The 20,556-nt window shown below is 36.9% G+C and overlaps 1 protein-coding gene across 2 annotated transcripts; it reads right to left on the bottom strand.

Moving 5' to 3' along the window:
• Positions 1-1,157: 1,157 nt before the first annotated feature.
• On the bottom strand, positions 1,158-20,430 carry LOC124166042. 2 transcript variants are annotated; one of them, XM_046543626.1, is made up of 5 exons: positions 20,342-20,430; positions 19,941-20,025; positions 19,281-19,416; positions 19,122-19,177; positions 1,158-1,390 (listed from the first exon to the last, which is right to left on the bottom strand). In XM_046543626.1, the coding sequence occupies exons 2-5, from the start codon at positions 20,013-20,015 to the stop codon at positions 1,265-1,267; spliced, it is 393 nt and encodes a 130-aa protein (XP_046399582.1). In that variant the 5' UTR covers positions 20,016-20,025; positions 20,342-20,430; the 3' UTR covers positions 1,158-1,264. The 2 variants fall into 2 exon arrangements, with proteins under 2 accessions (XP_046399582.1, XP_046399583.1); XM_046543627.1 differs by having other exon boundaries at positions 20,102-20,344.
• Positions 20,431-20,556: the final 126 nt, after the last annotated feature.

Here is a 20,556-nt window from a genome sequence, read left to right as displayed (position 1 = left end):
TTCCGCTGACGTGCTCATGTCAGACTCTTGCGGAGTGGATCAACACCTCTCAACCTTGTGCATCTGTCTATGGCAGTTAATTGTCATTAACACTAATGAGCGATTCTGTCCGTCTAGGATTGGGCCTCCCTGATTGACTAATTGAACCAGCAATTTAATGACATCACTAACTCATAGAAAATAGACAATAACCTAGGCATTATTACACTTAAAAGAAGTCATGCTTTCATAATAACTAATGCATAGCATCTATCTGCCAAATTATCTATCTTGTTTAGTTGCCATTTCAGATCTCATTTGAGCAACCTCATTATGGAAAAATACATCACACAACACTATTTGCTCATGGTCGCTGACATTTGGAAAGGCTCCAATAAGTATCCTACAGTGAAAGATATGCAATGGAGAGTACAATAAGATAGCACCAAGGGATAGCACGTTAAAACCCTTTCAAGACAGATTTTCTGACTCATCTCCTATTTTCATGAGTTCACTTTAAATTCATTTAAAACAATCTCTAACAATAAATGAATATTTACGTGATGACCTGGGCCTATGCCATCAGATGCCAGATACATTTCAATGCTAAGGCAAAGATAAAATTTCAATTACCTCATTGCAAATACTAAGATATGCATTTCCCATTCATCCAGATATTTTAAAACACACATAAGCAACCAGTAAAAAAAATCATTGCAGTCTTGCAAATAGTGCCGATATATAACAGATATTTTAAATACACACCAGTTCATGAAACTTTTTAAGCTAAAAGCATCATTACTCAAGTAGAATCAAGTAACAATCACAAAATATTTCCATAAGAACTGGATTAGTTCTAATATATAATTAAAATGCTGGTGTTAACAAAATTTATCCCAAAGTAAAAAATTAATCACAAGTTCAAAAATAAAAAAATCTCTTTATGCAAAAGACTGAAAAAAACAGCTTTTTAGTCAAAAATCCCAAAACCCTATACACCAACACATAATTGAAATGCAATGAAATGTAAATGGCAAAAAAATAAGGAACTATTCATTACTTGATTAAGTTGCCTCAGTGTATATGAATACCAAAAACATCTGGTGTTAAGAATAATGCCACCATTAGCCAGCTTGTCCAATTAGGTCAAAATTAATAAAGATAAATACAAGTCAAAGTTATGTGAACAACATTTAATCATCACCACACTTGAAATCAATGTTGGGTTCCGGAAACATTGCAGTCCATTTTTTTACTTTTATATTAACAGCACAGCTTCATTAACTTATGAGTTGGCATTTGGTCCACGTCTGCGGCCAAATCCTTGCACAATGTTTACAAATCTACGATTGTACTGAATGCGTCTCTTGGCTCGCCCCGTCTTCTTTTTCTTCTTCTCCTGTTTCTCCACCTGCAAACACAAGAGAACAACCATCAGTGTCGGCAAAAAACTTAACATCATGTAAATAAAATTGCAGGGCTCGTGCATACTTTTAATTAAAAATTTCCTGACTTTCCCTTGATTAACTGCCTGATTTTTTATTTCCCTGGCTTTAAATCATGGGCAAAGCAGTTGCACAAGGAGATTTCATGGAAAAATGTAGCAAGGTAGATATATTTTGAAATAAAGTCATGCAGATGTAAAATTTTAGGTTTTCCCGGCATTTAGATTGATGAAAAATTTCTCAGGATTCCCACCGGATGTGGTATTGGGTTAATTCTATGTTGAACAGTGCCTGGAATGCCATAATTAATTGCTACATCCGCACACGACAATAACGGCAACCAGGGATATGAATAAATAAATAAGAACCATAAAAAAATACCATTAAGAGTAAACCCCCGAAGACGATGGCAGACTCAGCCATTGAAACGTTCGGTGAATTAACCGAATACCATACCCGGTGGGAATCCCAAGAAATTTTTCATCAAAGTCAAACAGTTTAAGCAGTTGCAGAAGTAAATCAGAATCATTTCGACACGATCCTTTGCCACACAGCCAGGACGACAACAGAGGACACAGAGTCATTGCAGATATTGGTAACAGCGTTGGAGGAAGGAATGGAAACATATGGAATGAAAATAAACGTTGAGAAGACTAAAGTAATGGAAGTGAGAAATGTAGATGGTATTAGGGTGAAGACAAAAGAAGGTGAAATACAGAATGTGAGAAGCTACAGCTACTTGGAAACTTTGTTAACTGAAGACTGGAAAAGTATAGGGGAAATAGAAAGAAGGATAGGAATGGTGAAATAAGTTTTCAAGAAGAAGAAGAAGAGAGGCTTGTGTAACAAGGCACTGGAATTAGAATTGAGGAAGAGATTGGTGAAATGCCATGTGTGGAGTGTGCTTATCTTATTAATGCTAAGTAACAGCATAGGCATCACCGTATTCAGCCTAATCATTTCTTAAATGAAATACAAGGGGTCTTTCACAAAGTTAGTGGTAACCTGGTTATTGTTGGTGATATTAACATAAATATTTTAGATAATAATCAGGTATCTAAGGATGATATTAATTTAATGTGCTCCCAAGGTTAACAATGTCTGCTGAAACTTCCAACAAGAATAACAAGATCATCTTTGACTTGTTTAGATCATGTGTTTGCCAGAATTGCGAATGTGTATAAATTTCAATTACTCACTGAAGTACTCCACCCAGATATAAGTGATCATTCTATGACTGTGTTTTCTATTGCACCTATTCATCATCATAGTCAAAACAGAAGTGGTTGTGAGAGTGAGCCCCTTTAGTATGGTATAAATTACAATTATCTAAAACATTGTGTAGCAGGAGTTGATTGGACTGTGGTGTTTAATGAAAATAACACTTCCAAAGCTTTCGAATTGATTATTGAGAAGCTTACTTCTGGTTTAGAATTTTCAAGATTTTCTTACAGCACTACTAAAGACTCCAAAAAATTAAAGCCCTGGATGACTAATAGCCTGTTATCACAGATTGCCAGAAAAAATTATTTATTTAACAAAAGTAGGCATCATCCAAATAACGTTGGTTTAAGAAATGAATACATGACATTGGCCAAGGAATTTAATAATTATTTTATTAGTGTTTTTGAATCAGCAAAAATCAGGCAACAAGCACGAAAAAGTATTCCAATGAAAGATCCATGTTTTTCCAAAAGTCGGTGTGACTCGTTCTATTTCGATCCTATTGTCCCAAGGGAAATAATTAATTTGGTAAATTCTCTTCGCTCTAGTTCATCATGTGGCTTTGATGGAATAAATAGCAATGTTTTAAAATTGATTATTCATGATATACCTCCTGTACTTACTCATGCATTTAACGTAAGTTTCACCTCAGGCGAATTTCCAAACATATTTAAAAAAGCAGATACGATACCTCTTTTTAAAAAAGGTGATCGAACAAAAATCCAAAACTATCGGCCAATTTCAATGCTTTCAACCTTCTCACAAGTTTTGGAAAAGTTAGTTAAGCACTGGCTGCTTACCTTTCTTAATTCGGGCAACTATTTTAGTATTGATCAGTACAGGCTCAGACGTAATATGGGAACTGAAGATGCCTTGACAAAATTTATGACTAATATATATAACGAAATAAATGCACTGGAGGATTATTTATTGATATAAAGAAAGCCTTTGATACGCTGGACCATGGCATTTTATTACAAAAGATGCATGATGCTGGTATCCGTGGTGTAACATCAAATTGGTTTAAATCCTATTTGTGTGAACGTACTCAGTGTGTTAGAGTGGGCCTAAAGTATAGTGAATTTAAAAAAGTGGACACTGGTGTGCCTCAGGGTTCTGTACTAGGACCAATATTATTCCTAATGTATATAAATGATTTGTGTAGTTTTAAATTTAATGGTCTTTTGACAGCTTTTGCTGATGATGTCGCCTTAAGTTACAGTGGTTATGACCTAATAAGCATTGCAAATGATGCTCAAAATGACTTGTACTTCATACGTAAATGGTTTGATTATAATGGGCTTGAACTAAGTGAAAAAACCAAATTTATGTTTTTTGATCCTAGCAACTGCTATGCAATCAATCTTAAATTATATTACCATAATGTAGACTGCCTAATGCAGAACTGTAGTTGTCTAATAATTGATCAGGTCAGCAGCAAAAAATATTTAGGAGTAACATTTCATAAATACTTGAAATGGTATCACCATATAAATGATTTAGTAAGAGTCTTACGATATAATGTATCGAAGCTTTATTTTATTCGACAGAAGTGTCCTTACTATTTTCAAGTAATATTGTACAACGCTTTGGTTGGCACTAAGTTAAGTTACTTCAAAAAAAGTTAATTAGAATAATTGCCAACAAAAATCGTTTTGAGCCTTCTTACCCCCTATTTGTTAGTCTTAAGTTATTGCCATTAAAGGTACATGTTTGTTTATAAAACTTTAAAGTTATTTTTTTGCGAAGTGGTATTTTTCCAGCAATTTCTGGAACCGAGCATGGTTATAACTTACATGGGAATGTTAATTTTCTAGTTCCTAAGCCTAATCTTTCTTTATTTAAAAGATCATTTCTTTATTTGGGGCCGAAGATTTTTAATAAATTACCTTGTTTGATCAAAGGGTTCAAGAGTATAAATAAGTTTTGTAAAAAGGCCAAAGGTTGGTTGTTATCCCATGTTAATATAAATGATCTTTTTTGATGTTTGTGAATAATATACATATTATTATATATTATTTTTATATTAATTATACTGACCCGTCGCATTTTCATGTGCTTGAAAATTTTTACTTTTCATTTAATCGCGAAAAATAGATATCGTCATTTAAAAATCTAAAAGCGTGAAATACGTACTCCAGGAGTAATAATCTTTCGATTTAGGAAATAAAAAAATAATAGGAAACCACCTTATTGTTGACTAAACCTGACAAGATGGTGTCCTACATATAGTTTTAACCATCGCTGATCCCAGTATACATAAAATTAATATTATATTTAGGATGCACACTACGGAATCAACCGAATTAAGTATGTAACCACATCTAATTTTGATGGAACTACGATACCAAGTCATGTGCACAATCATTTCAAACTAGACAAATTTTTATACTTCCTAATCCAGAACCCGTTTCCAATTCATAATGCTACCTACATATTTTTAAGTCACTACGCCATGCATTCGAACTTGTTTCACCTTCCTTTTGCCAATTTGCTCATCCAAATAACATGACTGAAAGTGATACAGTCTGCACATATAGTGTCTAACTTACACAATAATTAAATTCACTTACATCTATAGCACTCCAGCAGAACAAACTTATATCAGCACTCACGAAATACACCCATGCCTCGCATAGCGAAATTTCGATTAGCACAATTTCGATATAGCACAAATTCATTCCTCTGGGAAACATCGCAACAGTGTAGCCTAATCAAAAAAAGTTAACACACTCATGATAACACATGAACTTGCACTAAGTAACCACGAAATTGCTATCATTTTATGCATATTAATTGTACAGCTTACCTCAAATCTTTTTGTTTATACATTAATCAAAATCCATTGCTGTGCTATGGCCAAATGCATTACTAGTCATTGGGTCCAGATAGCCGGCCTACCGAAGTAATTTATCTCGTCTACTTAATTTAATAAATAATGTAATTTAAATCTTTAATTACCCATGGAGCTGGTGGAAATGAGTTTTTTTGAAGCAATACGTTTTGAGACGTAATTTTTCCCGTCATAGGTTATCGGTATTCACGGCGGAGAAATGGAGCCGAGTTGCGTATGAATAGTATCAACACATAAAAAGGTCCGCTACAGAGTCTCAAACACAATGACTTCATTCCCTCCCAGCAGTCGTAGACCCTCTGCATCTCAAGTATACAGTGCAGCAGTTGCCCAGCAGTTGTTTCGATAGAGCCATAAAGTGTAAAAACCAAGAGAACAATGGCAAAAAATAGGAATGCGGATAGAAAAATCAAGAAGTTATCAAGGAAAACCATAAACCAAGAAGAGAAAATGAAAGAGGTCAATTCCTTTGAAAATGTAGAGCGTCAAAGCGATAGTGCACAGAAGTTTAAACTCATGATGCCTTATTCTGAATAAAGACGAAGTTAAACACCAGTGACCTCAGCCCCACCAACTTCAACCAAGCGGTCAACACATACGGAAAGTTCATTGTGAATCTGTACAGAAAGACGAGGATGATAATCGCTCAGAGACATTCAGTGAAAGCTCCAGTTGGTTCCAGAGTTTTAAACGGCAACCGGGTATTTTCATGCGGCAATATCAGGTGAATCTGTATTGTATTGTAAAGTATTGATAGTGCCGTCACCGCAACATTTTCTGATGAATTCCAAGCTGTGATTGAAAGTGGCTCCTTTCTCCCTCAACTAGTTTATAATGTTGACGAGATGATGTTGTTTTGGAAAAGAATGCAATCTCATTCATTCATTTTCAGGGAAGGAAACCCTGGGTCAGGTTTCAAGGCATTTAAAGACTGTTTCACGTAGCTGCTAATGCCTCGGAGACTTCAAATTAAAATGATTTATCATTCATGAACTCCGCTAGCTATGAAATGGCGTTCAAAGTAGCACTAGCCTTTCATTTCGATGAGCGACAAAGGGGCCTGGGTGAAACAATAATTGTTTTTAGACGGGTTTGAAAAATCGTCAACCTTATGCCTTACAAATCCCTGAGATAGCAGATGTTAGCCCACCCACGCGACAGGAGGGAATTTCAAAAGCACGTGCAAATTTTCTTTACGTGAATAAAAGTCTTTGAATGCCTGCCTACTACCTTTCAAGATATTTAAACTATAAAAAATACATAAATAAGGGTTAGAGGCTATTTATGGGAAAATATAAGATTTAGAGGAATATAGATACCTAACACCTATGCCACCACCAGCTCGATTCTGTAAATGTGATATCTACGTTTCGCGTGCTTCAATCCACAGTGGCGTTCTCACGCCTCTCACCGTGAAAGACGTTCGAGCGATTCTGAAAGCCGGAGTCGTGAGATGCTTGACAGATTGCGAATGATCACTTGAGTTTCTTATGTTGGTAGCAGTGCGGATCCGAAGAACGAATCAGAATCTGAACACAAACTGCATTCAGCGGCCAACTGCAACTTCAGTTACCATAGAGCAACATATACAATGCCGTGGTAGATTCATTCCCTAAGGAAATAAGACTTCTTTACTCGAAGTTGAGTAAAGTCTTTTCTTTTAAAAGTACCTATTAATGATAAGTTATGATTGCTTAATTAGTTTATAGCTATTAACTGTATATTACCTCTTTCATGTGTTGTCAAGTGCTGCATATCAAAGCCAGTCATCATGTAGCAGGCTCGTAATTGCACAATTAGCACTAATTTTCTCATAATATGGAGCAAATGCTTACGCGGAATGAGAACAAGTGTTATTTTATTATTTGATAATGGTTCATTCTCGTATGCATTTGAGCTGTTCTCATCATTTCAGTACATGATTTAAAATGTGCTGTGGTGCATATTTATATGCCTGATTGTGCAAGCACATGCCACTATTCACTATTTATACTGGTGAAAATGTTTCTGGCGCAGATAAAGAGTTGATTATTAACAGTTCCTGCTACAGGACGAGATGTTTACATGTCTTAGTATTTCTATTATGTCAACAGAAAAAAGAATCATATTAGTCGTGTTACTGAACGGCAGCAATAATGCATGGAAGAGATGGAATGGATGATTAATGTTTACCTTAACGTACTAAATCATGCCCCGGCAAGCCACCTAAACGCCTAAGAATTAATCGTGGTGTGAGCTCAGTGAAAATATCCATCGCCAATCCTCAAGATACGCGGGACAAACCTCTTAAATCCTCTTCCCGCATCTCAAAGGGATTGTTGATATCGCACATCTGCCGCCGAAGTATGTGCATCTATTGCCTCCGTCGACATTGATGCTCATGCAACAATAGCAGAGCTATGTAAAGAGCCTCCATTCTCCTTAATAAAAACAAATCGAAGGCTTGAATTTACGAAACAAATATTAAATAAATCTGTTAACATTCAATACCGCACAATACTTTTACCATTGGTTCTACTCCAAATTATTATGAACATTAAGTTTTGAGTATTTGACTTGTATATTCTAGCAGATGCACAAATATAAGATAACTGTCAAACCCTCAGCGCAAAGTTTAAATTCTCACCAACTTCAATCGCAATAAAGGCTAATCAATTTAAATAGTATGCAGATGTAAATTTAACTTTACGCATTTCTTTTATTTGTTTTTAATACATAGTATTTATGGGAAGTGACAATATAAAATAGCCACCATCGTAATTAATGAATAATGTGCCATTAATTATCAATCACAGCGTAAATTCATAATGAAAAATTAGAGCGCATTGCCACGACGAAGCTACCACGGGCCCTCTTGGTGTGAATACTTTCACGGATGCGGCAGTGAGAGTGACGTCACTAAAAAGTTTCAGATTCGCTCCAGCGTCAAAGCCGTGAAAACATTAACAAAATCCGTTTCAGACGGCCATATAACATTTACAGAATCGAGTTGCAGGAATACATCCCTATCTTCCCAATGTTAAAATACTCTCGTATCATGCAAATTCGTATAGTACAAAGACCTTAAGGAACGCATCCCTTGCGCTATACGAGGCATGGGGGTAAAGTGGTGTTACTTTACCAGACGCAAATAATTAATGAAATACAATATAACAGGTCAGCCTGCACAACCGAAATGACTTTCCGAGGCCTCTATCCTATCGGAAAGCCTTCCTTGAGTCGATAGGAAGCAGTTTGAAACGCATGGATTGTCTTGCTGAAAGTAAGTGATGTAGAATCCAAGTCAAGTCTGCCAATCCGCTCAGAACGGGTGACTGAAACACCAAACAGATTGCCGAATCGACTATGCCTCTGAACCCTACAACCGTAATGGGGGAAGTAAGGTGATAAATCATTTAAGTCTTATAAAATTGTCCCAATTTGAATGTTACTATAAAAGGTTATGAATGAAAGATACTTCAACTAATGCCATAGAAACCTGATTTATGGCTTTTGAGGTGAGACAAAGTTTCCTAACACAAATGAGGACCTGCTATTTTTTTAACTCTAGGTAAATAATGATTTGAACAGGTTTGAACATGAAAAAAAATAAAATCAATAAAAGTGTCACATTCAGCAAAAGAATTCCATCAAATTCCCCTCTTCCACAACGTCTGAGAAAACATTTTACTAACCAGCCAAAAATATGGGAAGTAAAATTAACCATTTGAGAATATTTTTACTGAATTACAGTGGAACTTGGTTAGTACGTTCCTCCTTAGTACGTTTTCCTCCTTAGTACGGCGATTTCCCTCGGTCCCGGTACCATCCGAACAAAATACAGGTAAAAGAATTTGGTTAGTACGTTTGAAAAAATTGCGCTTTCCTGGTTAGTACGCTCAATTGCTTGCCGTGACGCAACCCGCAATTCGTTCTCTAGTGTCTTCTTAAGGGTCGCAAACGTCTGAATTCATGATTTAATTTATTATTATTAGCCATTAACATTCTTCCATTCATTCCACATCTCTTTCTTCTACCGTAATTTATCCAAATGCATTTCTGAATTCTTGTGACGTGATGAAAAATAAAATGCGCCCATTTTTCAGGAATGTCTGACTACGAAAAACTACAGCCAATAAGAAGCCCCAATTTTCCCCACCCCGAGCTCCTCACCTTCTGTTGCCTTTGGAGCGCTTGGGAGTGCCCGCTGGTGCCTACTGCTGCGCACAAAGTTCGTGAGTGGGCAATTGTTGCTATTGCACGAGTTATCATGATGAAGAAATGAGTCTTAACGGTATTAGACAATTCCCACATTATCTAAAGCAGTACTGCTCCATAAACTCGACGTCGTGCGTATTTACTTGACTACTGTTGCGGGAGCAGACGATGCTCTGGATCTCCACGCGAAGCTTAGCTTAAAAATACTTGATCTCGGAACGAAAGCAGACGACATTAGACAAATTTTGAAAGTAAATTTCAACTGTCTAATATAAAATTTTCTTGAAATTACGTCGTAATCTTATAATCTTGCGTGTCATCAGTCGATATATCGATCGATTTTACAATCGAAATGGTATCATTCCAGAAGCGAATGTCTACGGCTGTTGCCGTAATTTGAAAGTCAATATAATTTTGCCCAATTTTTATGATGTTTAAAAAACCAGTTGACTTACTCCGGGTTGTTGTTATATTCTCCGAGTACGCTGTGAGAAAGAAAAATGACTTGTCTTCGCTTGTCTGAGCTTCACTCGTCCTCGTTCTGTAAATGTATATAGGATAAATCACGGGAGATAGACGCCGTAATCATGGAATCGTCTTCGGAAATCTATGAAAAATTGCGATTTTTATTCACATGGTATTGTTTTTCAATGTAGCGCTCATTTTCTTGATTTTAAATGTGAAAAGAGTTCAGGAAGGCGATCCTATGAGAACTACCGATAGTAATTGTAATTATGACGACTTTTTCACTGATTGCAATAACCCCGACTGCTATTATTTACTTTCCTCGTTAGTACGTTTTCCTGGTTAGTACGTTCATTTTTCGTGGTCCCTTCAGAAACGTACTAACCAAGTTCCACTGTATTACAACCATATATAAATTAAATATAACTTTAAACAAATTCCAACTCTGAAAGTCATTGTGGACTGTTTCCACCGAATTATCGATAATTCCACCATTCCATTCCGAACATAAATTTGACGTGATTACTGCAATGGATAAGAATTTTAAAACGCCCTAAATTACTTCAATACATTTAAATTATATTATAATTACGTATTCATGAAGTCAAGTACATATTAGGTTAACCAACAAATTGTATGTAAATTTTTTATTATTTATTCAATGCAAGCCAAGTAGCCTCTAGGCATTTAGACAGAAATATGGATCATGAAACAATCACCGGCCACACGTTAACCAAAAATATGACAAACACAAGAGACGCCTTGAATGCAAATGCAGCAATGAAAGTGCTATTTCTAATTACTTCACCTATCGCTAGCAAAATTCATGTCCGGCTAAAAGGGTGTGAGTGGGAAAATGGCGAGAGCAGGGTGGCATGGAAGTGAACAAGTGCCTGATTTTTTGTCAAGGTTAATGTCTTCTAATCGCAGGCTTAAGGTCAATCTTTTGTCATGGCACACAGACCAATTAATAATTGCGCTTCGAACACTCATGTGCAAATAAATGCGTCGACAATATCTGCACACGACTCGGCCTTGAAACATTATCGAAATATCGATTTTTCTTTTTATCTGTCTATCGTAGTTCTCCAATCAAGTTTGAGATATTTTTAAGGTATTATGGCAAAATTCACGGCTATTTCCAGGTTTTTTCACGGTAGACGAAATTCACGGCTTATTCACGGTTTTAAGGTTTTCATGGTTGAGTGGGAACCCTGTTCAATATGATATTCTGCAATCTAAGGGTAATCATTATATCTTCTGCCTTTTATATTTTTTACGCTGATTGATGAATCTGGTGGTTTCACTGTCACAGTAAAAACACGTAGGAGGGGTGTCGAGGATTACGAGCAAATTACACACAACAAATACCAGTAAAACACTATATTCTTAGATACATACTCACACGCGCATACACACAATCTTTCACGCACGCAGACATTTTCATTAGTCTCATATCTCAAAAAAATGACGTGAAAATATCATCCTTTGAATATTTACTTTGCTGGAAACATCGAAGAGTATTTCCAATGCACGAAGCTAATTAAAAGTGAGCTTTTATTCAGCCAACTCAGCCATTAACGTGCAACAAAGTTAGTGGGGAAAAGCTTTCAATCAAGCAGTGTTCCTTTACATTTTCATGCAATATGGAAAAACAAGAAAATGCAGCCCAATAAAATCTTTGCAAAATACAACACAGTAACCCAGTCGCCAGGAACATGTAAACAAGTGCGCAATTAATAATATAAATTACATGGGTTCTAACCAATTCTCATGTAGGGTTCTTGCCATTTCTTTTCTGCAATACATACTTCTGCTCGAACTTCATTTTCTTTTAAATCAATAGACGGAAATGGCTAAACTTAAGGGTACAATTTCTAATGTTTGAAAGTCGAAGTTCGAGTTTGTATGCTGTGTAGCAAGCTGTATCGTACAGGAGTGAGGGCAACCACTTTCATTGCAAGAACTGCTAATTTTCACATTGATTGGTGACTTGGGATTTATAAGAGATTTTTCTACAGAAATTAATACAAATACCTTCGAGGATTGATAAAAATGGGTCACTTTGTTTTGTTTATCACGTAAAGAACTTGATAACTATTCGATATTTTTTCTTCCATTGGGTATACGAGCGAATATCTACTTCTTCGCACTCGCATTCGAAAATTAACGTAATCACTTGAAATATGGTTATCACTTACTTAAGTACGGATTTACGTTAGTCGGGACGTACGTAACTCGGTGGATGCCTGTAAATCCATGTGAGAGACTTACATAAACATTAACTTCGGCAAATAATTTCGATTAAAAGACTGTACATTTAAGATATGACAAAATTATGCAGGATTGAGGGCTAAAAATTGATTATATGGTAAAATAGTTATTTCTTCTCATGGGTCAGCCCAAAAATGGGGGTGTACGGAATACATGAGGGTGCGGATTACACAAGTAAATAGGGTATAAATAATATTTGCATAGCAAGGCTTGGATGAATCTCAATGACCGATACATTTATGGCATAAATGTTAGCCATAATTTATTGATTGGTGGACGAATTTCCTCTTATTCAAGTGAAAAGTTTTCTAAATCAGACCTGATCTTCAATGCCAGATTTCTTTTTCAAATCCGGCATAGTTACTTAGTCCTTTCCCTACCGTGCATACGCTTTGGCATACTGTCCAAATCATTTCCCGCATCGTCCTGAATCATTTCTCATCCACATTTTAACTCAATTGCCTATTCTCCATCTGCCTACTCTGTTTCACCAAAACCTCTGCAACGCACATTTAAATTAAGCACCAATCACACAAGTAAATGCCTCAAAAGAGGATCGGATGTTCTGCTACGCAATATACAAGAAGCAAATTATTTAACACACACAACTGCTTAGAGGAAATATTTTTTGCAAAGACAACGGCAAGATTCAACCAAGCACTATTCATGAACGTGATAAGAAAACACCTCTCAATAAGTACTTCATTAGATAGGGAACATAGGAAATTAAGCTATAAAATAAAGGAATCATCACAAAGAAAGGTCATTAATTAAATTGCAAATATAAATTCTCTTAATATATTTTATATATAATTGCCTACTTTATATATAATTGCCACAAAACCTATATCATGTGTAAGTAGTGCAAGTTTAAACTTTATCAAGAAATTGTTGAAGTTATTTGATTAGGCAAACAAGCGCAGGGAAGTTTCCCCAAGGAGTGAATTTGCACTACACCCATGTCTCGTATAGCGCAATTTCGATTAGCGCAATTTCGATATAGCGCAAATTCGTTCCTCGGGGAAACATTGCAACGCAGTGTAGCCTAATCAAAAATTTTAAACGCTCTCGTGATAAAACGTGAACTTGCGCTAAGTGCACACGTAATTTCTATCAATTTTCGCATATTAATATTATTTCTTGCCTCAAATCTTCTTTTTTGTTTATATATTAATCGAAATTCATTGCTGTGCAATTGCCAAAAGTATTACTCGTCATTGGGTCCAGAAAGCCGGCCTACCGAAGATTTATCTCGTCTCCTTAACAGAATGATAATAAATAATTTAGATCGTTAATTAAGCGTGGGGCTAGTGGAAATGAGTTTTTTTTTCAGCAATACGGTTTGAGACGTATTTTTGCCGTCGTAGGTTACCGGGCGATTGACTTCCAGGTAGAGGGTCTACGCTAAAGCCTTCAAGGTCATCGGTATTCACGGGGGAGAAATGGAGCGGTGGCCGAGTTGCGCATGAATAGCATCAACACATACAAGGGTCCGCTATAGAGTCTCAAACACAATGGCTTCGTTCCCTCCCCGCAGTCATAGGCCTTCTGCGTCTCAGGAATACAGTTCAGCAGCAGAAGGTGATTTCGATAGAGCCATGCAGAGTAAAAACCAAGAGAAAATGGCAAAAAATAGGAATGCGGGTAGAAAAATCAAGAATTTATCAAGAATAACCATAAACCTAGAAGAGAAATTAATATAAATTGCTTTGATGATATAAAATGATTGCTTTGAAAATGGAGAGCGTCAAAGCGATATTGCGTGGAAGTTTAAACTCACGATGCCTTATTCTGAATAAAGACGAAGCTAAAATATCAGTGACCTCAGCCGCACCAACTTCAACCAAGCGGTCTACACATACGGAAAGTTCATGGTGAATCAGTACAAAAAGACGAGAGTGGTAATCGCTCCACGACATTTAGTGAAAGCGGTTGGTAGCAGAATTTAAACGGCAAGCAGGTATTTTCAGTGCGGCGATATCAGGTGAATCTGCAAGTGTTGATAGCGCAGCCACCACAACATTTTCTGATGAACTCCAAGCTGTTATTGAAAGTGGCTCCTTACCCCCTCAACTACTGTCTGTAAAAAAAAGCAAGATACTCGAGTTTGAGGAGCTCTAGCGTCTAAATGAAGCAATCGATTTCAATGCAATAAAAAGCATACGAAAGATAATTTAGTTCTACGTTATATCGTGTACTTTAAAAATTCTGCGGCTCAATAGTATTTCCTGTACTTACTTTTTTCTCTAAAAAGTACCCGTTTTTTGCGCGTAAAATCAAGGTGCCCAACTTTGAGCGCTTAGCATTCCCGTAGTTTTCGTTTCTATGACTTGCAATTTTTATATAAAGAAGCCACATCTATTACTAGCAGTTTCCCGAAAACAAATTGTTTATACCACAAAAATTAATGGAGTTGTTGTAAACAACGCAAACCTCTGCTAACTTCGAAACCAGTGAGTCAATCGAAAATTGATTGGTACTGTTGTCTTCCGTAGAATGTTAGTAATGCAAGCACATATGAAATGTATCTTAAATATCAATAATGACGTCAATATCACTTATTATTTATCTAGATGTTTCTATGCGCGTACCGGCAGCTCCGTCGTGGGAGGGGGAGGCGAAAAGAGGCGCGTGGTTGCCACCGACTCAGCAGAGGGCGCGCTTCCTTTAAATGACCGACTCGCACGATGAAAGTATCGTTGTAGCACCGTTCAGGTAAACTTAAGGTCAGGTTGGGCTGAGCTTTCATCAAAATGCTTTTCTACGACGTAAATTATAAGCCATAATAGCGTAAATTTTATCGGATGGTAAAAACTTTTTGTACCTAAATCCAATGTCTAACAGAATGGATCTTAACTTTGGGAGGGAGAAACGTGGGCAATCGGGAACATTCTCTAGCAGGTGATCCATCATTCTGCGTAACGTAGGAAACATATTCCTCAAATAGAAACCGTGCACTGTCCTCCTTAATACTCCAATCATGAAGTCGTCGATGAAGATCTTCGGCCTTCCCAAAAGACGAACCCTCTTCTGTGCCGTAGGAAGGTCACCACTTGTGTTCTCCTTTTCACAATCCTTCTGTTTAGCCGTGACTCCTCTCACTGATATCAAGCTGATGCCAAGACAATCAGACACAGTTTGATACACAGGATATCTTTTGTCCATACTTTTTTCTGCTTCGCAGCGGAAAAAGCAAATTAAACTCAATACCATTTGGACTTCCGTCTCCGAAAAACCCGTTCTTGGACGCACGATTCACCGAGGGAATCTGCACTAACAATAGGCGAATCATCCCTAAAGGTAAACGTTTTGAAGCAACCAACGAATGATTCATTAACTGCTAGGGTACTGTGAGTCTCGATGCGCTATGTGGCAACTGCGCACGACTTCGAGAGACTTTCTCTTTTCTGTTGCTTTGTTTAGGCCAATCCCGTCAGGCAGGAAGAAGGCGACAACAAGAGCTAAAAACAAAAATAAATATGAAAAGATATTGAATACACTGCTGACATTTAACGTGTATGATCTACGTATATACATTACTAACATTCTACGGAAGACAACAGTACCAATCAATTTTCAATTGACTCACTGGTTTCGAAGTTAGCAGAGGTTTGCGTTGTTTACAACAACTCCGTTAATTTTTGTGGTATAAACAATTTGTTTTCGGAAAACTGCTAGTAATAGATGTGGCTTCTTTATATAAAAATTGCAAGTCATAGGAACGAAAACTACGGGAATGCCAAGCGCTCAAAGTTGGGCACCTTGATTTTACGCGCAAAAAACGGGTACTTTTTCGAGAAAAAATTAAGTACAGGAAATACTATTGAGCCGCAGAATTTTTAAAGTACATGATATAACGAAGAACTAAATTATCTTTCGTATGCTTTTTATTGCATTGAAATTGATTGCTTCATTTAGACGCTAGAGCTCCTCAAACTCGAGTATCTTGCTTTTTTTTACAGACAGTAAATCTAGTGTTGACGAGACGATATTCTTTTGGAAAAGAATGCATTCTCGTTCATTCATTTTCAGGGAAGGAAACCCTGGGTCAGGTTTCAAGGCATTTAAAGACTGTTTCACGTAGCTGCTAATGACTCGGAGGACTTCAAATTAAAATGATTTATCATTCATAAACTCCGCTAGCTATGAAATGGCATTTAAAGTAGCATTTTCCTGTCATTTCGATGAGCTACAAACGGGCCTGGGTGACACAACGGTTGTTTTTAGACTAGTTTGAAAAATCGTCAACTGCCGGCAACGCATTACGATCCCCTGAGATAGCAGATGTTAGCCCACCCGCACGACAGGATGGAATTTCGAAAGCACGTAAGAATTTTTTTTAACGTGAATAAAAGTCTTTGAATGCGTGAATACTATCTTTAAAGATGTTTTAAACTATAAATATTTATAGAAATAATGTTTTCTAAGGCTTTTTATGGGAATATAGATGTTTTAGAGGAAATTCAATACCAAAGACCTATGCTACCAGGAACGCATCCCTATCTTCCCTATGTTAAAACGCTCTCGTATAACGCAAATTTGTATAGCGCAAAGACCCCAAGGAATGCATCCCTTGCGCTATACGAGACATGGGTGTATATTGAAAAATTGTGCTAAGCGAGGCATGGGTGTACACATTTTGTCCCAAGTTTTAAGTGCAAGTATTTTTATAAGTAATCCTGTTCACTCTATCATATTCTCAATGTTTCAAATGAAATACATACATAGATATTCAAAATTTCAATACTTAAAACTCAGGGTTTCCGCTAGCACACAAGGGCATTCAAGCGGGGCAACACGAAAAAGTCAAAATTTACTCTAGTTAACTGCCCTTTTGGTTATGAATGCTGGGAGACTAATTTCAACAAATAAACATACAAGAATTCTGCTGGAATATTTCTCGGGTTTCCCACCGGGTGTCGTATCGGGTTGTACAAATATTCCTGCAGAGCATACGCCGGGAAAAACTCAGATTCTACATACAAGAATTCGATACCGAAGTGACAACTTCAGGACCGCAAAACTAAGCTCAGCAAAGTTTTTTAAGATAAGAAAAATGTCCACATGGTGTGCAGCCCTAGATAATCCATCAACAATGTTTGACCAATAGAAGCTTAACCCCTCGGCAAGATAATTCACCCACCACAACAATGAAGTGATGTGCTCTCTAGCAGTATAGACTCAATTTGGGGGTCGTGCTCGGAGATACCTGACATGAGTACATACTACATTCTAGCCAAAAGCATTATTCAGAAAACTTGAGGAAGAATTCATAGTTGCATATCTTGCGAAGTGGCATACTGCAACGCATGTGATTGAATTTCCCAGGTTCAAGGGGTATGTAGTTTGAAAATTCAAGTTTACATGAGAACATTTCAAGGACACAACTTTGGACAATTAAGTCTTTAAACAGTTCCAGAGTTGGCTATATTCAGATGCCAATAAGCTTTGAATAAATTTTTTGAACCACTGCAAATTCACCCACACAAGTTGATATCTAAAAGCATGAACGATAATGGTGGACCAATGTGAAAAATTGCATTAAAGAAATCAGAACAGGTTCTATTTTGCTCATTTACTCTGATGGGATATCAGTGCATTTTTCATGCTCATTCTTGGGATCATTGATTTAGATACGAAAGGTGACCAGCCAGTCAAGGTAGAAAATTCATGCATGATTCCTTGTTACAAAATTCCACATTAATCGGAAGTGCTTACTGCGATGGATAAGAATTTTTTAAACGCCCAAAATTATGTCCTTCAATACCTTTATGTAATATTGTCTTCATATATTTAAAAGGACAAGGAATAGGTTGGTTAGCACACACTGTATGTAAAAGTTTACTTTGTCCCATGCAAGCCAAGAAGCTGCTTCAACCTTCGAAGTACATGTTGACGTCACCTGGCGTTCTATTGTTTGTGGTTTTAGACTCTTGCTCGAGGCAAGAGTGATTTCGATTCTATCGTCTTATCTTACACGAAAAACGCATTTAAGGGCCAGAAAATGGGTGTTGACATGGCAAAATTTCAAAGTTTTGAAATTCCCGGCCGGAGCAAAAATTCATGCATAATTCCAAGGACTAAAAATTTGCGCACAATTCCCGATTTTACCGATCGCTCGACACAGTGTAGTAGTATGGTTTAGTGCACCACTTCCCCGTGCCTTTAATTTGGGCACCATTTACATAGTTAAATTAATCGATTATAAGTACATAACTAGAATCCGTTATTCTCATGAAAAATAAGTCTTTAGGTGGATGTAGTATTCCACCTTTGCTGCAGAACTAAAATCAAATGCCAGACAAAGTCTCCCACTGTAGGTCTCATGCAAAAATTAAACCCCCATGGAATTGCCACACTTATTCTTGACCGTTCAGTGAAGCTTTAAGATCAAAATACCAGACTAACTTAAGCACACATTGTGCGGATTCCCAATGTTGTGCGTGCCATCTCGATTACGGAAGTCTTAGTACAAACCACACCTAATGACATACCATTTATCACCTCAGGAAGAGGCATTCTTATTATAGTTGTTCAATTCCCTCATGTAAGCACTCATCACAAACCCATTCGTGAATACGTTGCATATAAATAACTACCTTTCAATTTCATAACCGAGAGAAATACTCCACACGAGTGAAAGTTAACCTAGAGGTGGAAATCGGCAAAGCCGCGACACTTACCTTAGGAGTTTGATTCTTCACTTTACCAGCACGAGCTAAGGAGCCATGGACTTTTCCTGAAATAAACAGTAAATACTCGTAAGATGACGCGATAAACATTCACAGCCTGACATAACTACTGAATGAAGCTTAGTACAACCATTCTAGATGCATACGTACCTCCCTTCAGGGGAACATTTAAGTCCAGCATAGGCGATGGCAACGAAGACACTAAATCCTCATCTTCAGCCGGCTTACCTTGGCTGTAGAGAAGGACTTCACCTTCTTCTACATTGAGCCGCGAAAGGACTTTTTCCTGCAAATGAAAACTTCATCACTCTGAAGAAATTACAGGCGCCTAAAACAGTAACACTTAACAGACAGCTTAAAACAAAGTCCCCCAGCATCAAATTAATCTACCACTAACTACCTCGCCCCAAAATGGCACTACTAATTTTGAACTTTTTCCTCAAAGAGAGAAAAATTAAATACACAAGTCTTCTAACCTCAGTAAGAAGTCGTCATTGTCCTCGGAAGCTATCAAATTAAGTCGGAAACGTGAGATAAAAGACCTCCCATAATATATGTACCATTCCCAAATAAATGAACTACTTTCAGCGTGCTCAAAGCTAGTGTGAGCTACAAATGAAATGCATTAACTTCAAACACTTTTCTCACAGTATTTACCCAATGGGAGTGCTTCTTCTCCTTGTATGTTGACTACCAACTAAAGACGCCAACTTCTGGAGCTTAACGACTACCCACTGCACGTCAAATTTTCATGTATTTAATGCTTAAGTACTACATTATTCGCCAATTTCTAAAAGATAAATCACTTGCCTTGATCTGAGAAATGCTTTCCGTCTCCTCACATTCGATGACGAACGTCTCGAGTCCGCGGATAAGGAGCTGCATGTTGATGGATCTATAGAAAGAATACGTATTGCTTAGTAAAAATAATAAAAAATGCAATAAAAATTCTAAATTAAAGCTATACTTACAATTTAAAATATAATACTAACGAAAAAGTCAATAAAACGCACAACAGATTAAAACAACACGTGTTACGCAAAGAACCGCGTGAGCTTTACGTTACACTTATAGCATTAGAAGCGTCAGACATATCATAAATAAAATGTTACATAGGTGCACTAGAATTTTGGACATCGTGGAATAGTTTAACCACAATCTCCAACGAAATGGCCAACAATAAGGGCATGAAACTGATCTCTCACACTTACCTCGATCACACTTCTACGCAAACGGAAGAGCTCACCCGGAAGTCAACTGAATTACTGTTACTGTATTATAAAATAATTTTTTATCCAATATCTTCCCTAAAATGAAGAATTTAGAGTTAAAATTTTTAATTTTTTTATTTTAGCTAAAATTTAATGCCCAAATCCATTATAATTGTAATTTTGTTTTTATTTAACTATCGTAGTTAACAAGAAAA

Source organism: Ischnura elegans, chromosome 9 (assembly GCF_921293095.1).
Source record: "Ischnura elegans chromosome 9, ioIscEleg1.1, whole genome shotgun sequence".
Lineage (NCBI taxonomy): Eukaryota > Metazoa > Arthropoda > Insecta > Odonata > Coenagrionidae > Ischnura > Ischnura elegans.
Note: the sequence above shows the minus strand (reverse complement) of the source record. Positions and strands in the feature narration are given on the sequence as shown.

What these genes read in the sequence shown, in the direction of transcription:
- LOC124166042 (XM_046543626.1), bottom strand. Translation starts at nt 20,015, where the DNA reads ATGCAGCTCCTTATCCGCGGACTCGAGACGTTCGTCATCGAATGTGAG. An exon ending in AAATGTTCCCCTGAAGGGAG is followed by an intron (nt 19,178 to 19,280) that starts GTACGTATGCAT and finishes TGTTTATTTCAG; the next exon opens with GAAAAGTCCATGGCTCCTTA. An exon ending in TGAAGAATCAAACTCCTAAG is followed by an intron (nt 1,391 to 19,121) that starts GTAAGTGTCGCG and finishes TTGTGTTTGCAG; the next exon opens with GTGGAGAAACAGGAGAAGAA.